This window comes from Charadrius vociferus, unplaced genomic scaffold, assembly GCF_000708025.1.
Source record: "Charadrius vociferus isolate BGI_N301 unplaced genomic scaffold, ASM70802v2 scaffold819, whole genome shotgun sequence".
Lineage (NCBI taxonomy): Eukaryota > Metazoa > Chordata > Aves > Charadriiformes > Charadriidae > Charadrius > Charadrius vociferus.
This window is the reverse complement of record NW_009650062.1, coordinates 689,656-695,487: the sequence shown is the minus strand read 5'-3', so window position 1 is coordinate 695,487 and position 5,832 is coordinate 689,656. Positions and strand designations below refer to the sequence as shown.

At 55.2% G+C, this 5,832-nt stretch overlaps 1 protein-coding gene across 4 annotated transcripts in view; it reads left to right on the top strand.

Annotated features, from left to right (window-relative positions):
* Positions 1-5,832, top strand: part of KCNC4 (potassium voltage-gated channel, Shaw-related subfamily, member 4) — a 23,334-nt gene that overhangs the window by 13,068 nt on the left and 4,434 nt on the right. For 3 of the 4 annotated variants that reach the window (XM_009891726.1, XM_009891728.1, XM_009891725.1), the window contains one exon: positions 968-1,104. The exons of the other annotated variant lie outside the window; for it this stretch is intronic. In XM_009891726.1, coding sequence (XP_009890028.1) covers positions 968-1,104 — 137 coding nt within the window. Of the gene's footprint in view, positions 1-967; positions 1,105-5,832 lie in introns of those variants that run through there. 4 annotated transcript variants of the gene reach the window in all.

Genomic DNA, 5,832 nt, shown 5'->3' with positions numbered 1-5,832 from the left:
GCTCGCACGCTCTTGGCGTTCCCCGGTGCTGGCAGGGAAGGCAGAGGCGAGGATGGGTTCGCTTGCCCGGGCGCTCGCGGGGATGATGCTGCAGACGCGGCGCGGGGCGGTTGGGTTCGTCGCGGTCGGGAGCATCCTTAATTTTCCGTATTTTGGCAGCAAAGCTGTCCCTGCAAGGTGCAGCGATCCGGAGAGCAGGTCTTGGGGCTCCTCTTTGAACAGGGTTGCTGTTTGGACCTAAAAATCCAATTTTCGATGCAAATACTCAGTTTCTTTCCAGAAAGAAAAGCGGCTTTTGACCTGCGAGAGCATTCGTTCTGGCTGTTGCTTTTCAATAAAAGCCAGAGCCATTTCTGGCTCTTTGCGGGGAGCGTGAAGGGTTCCCGTGCTTAAAGCAGTAGAAATATTTGCTTTTTAATGCAATTTCTTATGGAAAATAATGAGCACGTCTACCTGCTCCTTTCCGTACAGAAAGGTGTCAGCAGCAGCTTGCTGCTACAGCCGGCTTAAAAACCAGAGCCGGGGGAATAACAGCTCCTTCCAAATCCCCTCTTTATTTGAGTTCCGCTGCTTTTCCCTGTTCGCTTCAGCCCACGAAATCCCCAGACTCATTCCTCATTCAGAGCAATTTGGGAAACAAAACCCGACACCCCACCCCCCCCTTCCCTCCTCCCCAGGAGTGATTTGGTCTCCCAACATCAATGATTTTCCAGTCCTGGATTCAGCCGGCGCCGCTCGACGGTGCGGGGAGCCGAGGGACAGGGAGGGGAGGTCTGGAGGATCTGCAGAACCTCATTTACCTTCAAAAAAAAAAAAAAAAGCCTCCTTCCTGAATTTTTTTTTTTTTTTTTGGGGGGTTAAATGGGGGTGCGGGGCTGGGCGATGCTCACCCTCGGTGCTCTTTGCTTCCCGAGCTTCGGGAAGGAGGAGGCTGCTCGGCTCTAACCTCTCCGTTTTCTTCACCGAGGCTATGGAAAATCCCGAAGCCTGAGCAGCATAGATGGTGTGGCAGGATCCCCAGTGGCCTTGGCTCCCCTCGCGTCCCGCTGCAGCTCTCCCTGTCCTCTGCGGCGTCCCTGCTCTCCCGTCCCCTCCGTCCTCTAAAACGCCGCCCGGATCCCGCTTTGTCGTGTCGTCTCGCTCTGTTCCCCCCTCCCCTCATCCCTTTCCCGGGACTCCGTGGCGGTGCCTGTGCCCAGCGGAGACCCAGTTGGGACATCTCCATCGCTGAGAAAGTGGGTTCCGATCTCCTCCGCCGTCCTCCCCCTGCCCCCTTTGCAGGACGTGTCACGTCTCCCTTGAACTTGTCTCGTGTCCACGCGTTTGGGACAGTCCCTGGAGCGGGTTGAGGGTTTGCTCAGTGGTTTTTTGGTGTCCCCCCCCCTCCAACTTTGAAACCTTATTCATCCTCAATAAACGGGGCCAACCCATGCGATTCCCTCTGGCGTCGAGCCCTCCTTCCCGTGGGCCGTTTGCACTTGGGCTAAAGGGCGGTGGAAATGCAAGGACATGTTGACTCATAAAATTATATATCATTGTGCTGGAAATGGCTGAGTTCATATAATTTTAGGTCTCTCTTTTTTTTTTTTTTTTTAAAAACAGCCTCAAGTTTCTGGAGGCAACAGATGAATAAACCTCTATTCCTTGCCCAGCAGCGGTTCCCCTCTTGTTTTGTGCCTTTTTCTGCCTAAACCGCACATAGTTCCTTCCCCGCTTGTGTCTGCTTCTCCGTCCAACCTCGGGGATGGTCCTGGGGCTGGAGAGGGCTTTGGCAACCTTGAAAACCAACCCCGATGGTCCCGGGGAGGCTGTAGGATCCCGGGCTGGGTGCGGGAAGCATGTGGAGGCTGGGATAAAGGATTGGCAAAATAGATGTACGGGTGTCCCGTGGAGCTGGGAGGTGGTGGGGAGGGGGATATGGGTCCCTGCGAGCGGTTGGGAAAGCCGCTACTGCTGTTGAATGGTGGGGAAATGAGAGAATTGAGACAAAATGATGCCTACATGGATGGGGGGATGAATGGCCGCGGGGTGGTGGGGCAGAGCATCCCCATGGGGGTGGGAACTGGCTTTGAACCGGCTCCTTCTCCCGTCCTTGGGAGGATGAAGTCGGAGTGCCAAACTCCCTGATGCGCTGCCGGTTTTTGCGCACGTCCATTAGATTTTTGGGCTGGTTTAGAACGATCTCAGGTGTCTTCCCGAAGGAGAATGGACCCTTCAGTTCCCCTGACGTCTGGCTCATTTCTAGCTCCGTCTGGGTCGCGGGGGGGCTGGAAGGGGCTGGTTTGGTGCTCTCCACTCTCCTCCTGGCGTTCTCTCTGCCTTTTTCCTTACTTGGAGAAGTCTACTTGGTGGGGCTGGAGCCGGGGGGCTTTCCGCCAGATGATGAGGAGCAAAGCTTAGCGTTGGGTGTGTTTAAAAGCCCCAAGAGGTTTTTGGGGGTCAGGCCCTTCCCCTCCATCACAGCCAAACTGGGGATGGTGCAGAGTGAGGAGCCCCTTGGTACAAAGCTGGTCCCCATATCCCGAAGCAGCCGAATTGGGTTTTGGCAGATCCAGCACCTGGAGCACTGTGTCCAGTTCGGGGCTCCCCAGTTCAAGAAAGACAGGGAGCTGCTGGAGAGGGTCCAGCAGCTATGAAGATGGTCCACGGCTATGAAGATGATGAGGGGACTGGAGCATCTCTCTTACGAGGAAAGGCTGAGGGACGTGGGGCTGTTCAGTCTGGAGAAGAGAAGACTGAGGGGGATCTCATCAACGCTGATCAATCCTTCAAGGGAGGGTGCCGGGGGGATGGGAACAGTCTGTTCCAGTGGTGCCCAGTGACAGGACAAGAGGGAACGGGCACAAAGGTGACCAGAGGCAGTTCCATCTCCACCTGAGGAGGGCCTTCTCTGCTGTGAGGGCGGCAGAGCAGTGGCACAGGCTGCCCAGAGAGGTGGGGGAGTCTCCCCCTCTGGAGCCATCCCAAACCCGCCTGGACGCCGTCCTGTGCCACTGCTGGAGGTGCCCCTGCTCTGGCGGGGGGTGGGATGGGGGAGCTCCAGAGGGGTCTTCCAGCCCTCACCAGTCTGGGATTTTGTGACCCTCCTGCTCCTTCCCAGGCTCCCTGTGCCTCAGTTTCCCTCAGCATAGAGACAAGTTAACACCAGGAACCTCCTGCAGTAAAGCTCTTTGCTGCCACAGTGGAAGAGATGCTACGTGAGGAAGAAGTGTTAAATGCCTCTTCTGCCTTATTTTTTTTTTCCTCCCCACCGAGTTGAAGATGCTGCCAAGGAGAAGCCGGTTGCCGCGTCTCCGAAACAACCCCCCTCCAAGTCCTGCATGGGGCCAACAAGAAGCTCTTGCCTTTTATTCAGCTTTTCTTCTTCCCTTCCTGCCTTCCCCTGCCCCAGCCCCGCGACGGAGCAGCGAGAGTCGAAGGGAAGCAAAAAAGAGGGGAAAAACCTCGGTGCCATGAGCCAGATCCTGGGGCTCGACGGCAGGAGCGGAGCACCGCATAGACCCGGTGCTGGAGCTGGAATTTCTCTGAATTTAGGGAGAAATTAGGATACACCTCATCCCTCCGGGATGTCCCATAGCGGTTTTTGACCCCTGTGCCGCGGCAGCGGTTCACTCCTTGCTGGCAGCACCCGAGTTCATGGAATCACAAAATCACAGAATGTTCAGAGTTGAAAGGGACCTCTAGAGATCATCTCGTCCCACTCCCCTGCTGAAGCAGGACTGCCCAGAGCACATCCCTCAGGACTGCATCCAGGCGGGGCTTGAAAACCTCCAGAGAAGGGGACTCCACCCCCCCCGGGCAGCCTGTGCCACTGCTCTGCCACCCCAACCGTAAAGAAGTTTCCCCGTGTGTTGGAACGGAACTTCCTCTGTTCCAACTTGTGCCCATTGCCCCTCGTCCTGTCACTGGGAACCACCGAGAAGAGTCTGGCTCCATCCTCCTTCAGCCCACCCTTTAGATACTTGTAGACAATAATAAGGTATCCCCTCGGCCTTCTCTTCTCCAGGCTGAAGAGTCCCAGCGCTCTCAGCCTTTCCTCATACGGGACATGCTCCAGTCCATCAGTCATCTTTGTTGCCCTGTGCCCCGTCTCTCTTGAACTGGGGAGCCCAAAACTGGACACAGTGCTCCAGATGTGGCCTCACCAGTGGAGAGTAGAGGGAGAGAATGACCTCCCTCGACCTACTGGTCACACTCTTCCCTGTGCAGCCCAGGATGCCATTGGCCTTCTTGGTGACAAAGGCACATTGCTGGTTCGTGGATAATTTACCACCTACCAGGACCCCCAGATCCTTCTCCTCAGAACTACTTCCTAGCAGGTCCACCCCTAACCTATACTGGTGCCCAGCATTCTTCCTCCCCAGGTGCAGGACCCTGCGCTTGCTCTTGTTGAACCTCATGAGGTTCCTCTCTGCCCAGCTCTCCAACCTGGCCAGGTCCCGCTGGACGGCAGCGCGGCCCTCTGGAGAGTCGGCCACCCCTCCCAGTTTGGTATCATCAGCAAACCTGCTGAGGATACACTCTGTCCCCTCATCCAGGTCATTGATGAATATATTTAACAAGACTGGACCTAGTATTGACCCCTGGGGGACACCACTGGTTGTAGCAGCATTCCTTGAATTTCTGTAATTAAAGTGTATTCCCATGCCAAACAGTCGGGGTACCTCGGCAGGTTCACGAATCACCCCGAAACCCCTATGAGCTGGGCGAAGGGGTGAGTACGGCGGCACCGCACCGCACCAGTGCTTCTCCGGCGCATCCTCCCCTTCGGAGCGGGTTCCTCTGGCAGCAGGAGGAGCTGGAATCTCCCCAGCCTGTGCGAGAGGGAAAGGTCACCCTCTATGATTTCAGTGGTCTCTGAATCATAAATGATTTAACCAAGGTCGCACGCTGACTTTGGGGACGAGCCAGGCATGAAACACCGGCTCTGCTGCTCTGGCTCGTGCAGAAGCAGCGCATCAAGAAAGTCAAACTTTGGGGTTTGAGCCTCTTGAAAGCAGAGCAGATGCAGCCACGGACCCCCCAAGAGATCCCACCCTCTCCTTGTCCCCCCCTCCAAACTCCCAAATCAGCTCCTCCAAACACCGCGGCTTGTCGCCCGGTGTGGAAAAACCCATGCTGGACCACCCCCCTACCCCCCAAAAATATAATCTCATCCCCATCAGAGTCCTGAGGGTTGAGTATGAGAGCTGACATGGAGCCGGTACGATGCAATTTTTAGCAGTGGCGTTATGCAACTCGGGAGAAGGGATGACTTCTGTGCAAAAAAAAAAAAAACCTCCTCTCAAACAACCGAGCCCCGAATGGGAGACGGAGGGTTTTCAGTGGGAGGCACCAAACTGTTGAAAACAAAAAAAAAACCCCATCGCATCTTCTCCCTCTTCCTCCCCACCTTCTCCTGAACAAGTGATTTGGGGGATGCGGGAGAGGGGAGAACAGCGTGTTGGTGGTTTTAGGTGGGGTCTGGGGTGGTTTTTGGGGGGCGAGTAAGCGGGGGTTAATCCTCCGGGTAAGGTTATAAGAGGAGCTGTAGTGGATCAGAAGAGCAGACCACTAAATATCTCTGTAGCCCAGGGTTTTATCTCAAACACCGGCCAAAATTGGCTGCCTAGAGAATAGGATAAGAATAGAGCAAGAATATACGATACTTCCCCCGAATATCCTCCCAGCCGCTTATCTATGTTTAGGGATCTGGTGAGGAGCGCACGTTCCAGCTAAGGCGAAAAGCAGCAGGAGAAAGCAAGGTTGGTTGATTTATTCTTGATGAACTGAATAAATCAATAGGAGTCCGGCTGCCTCTGCCTGAGTCCTAAAATGGCATTTGAAAAAAAA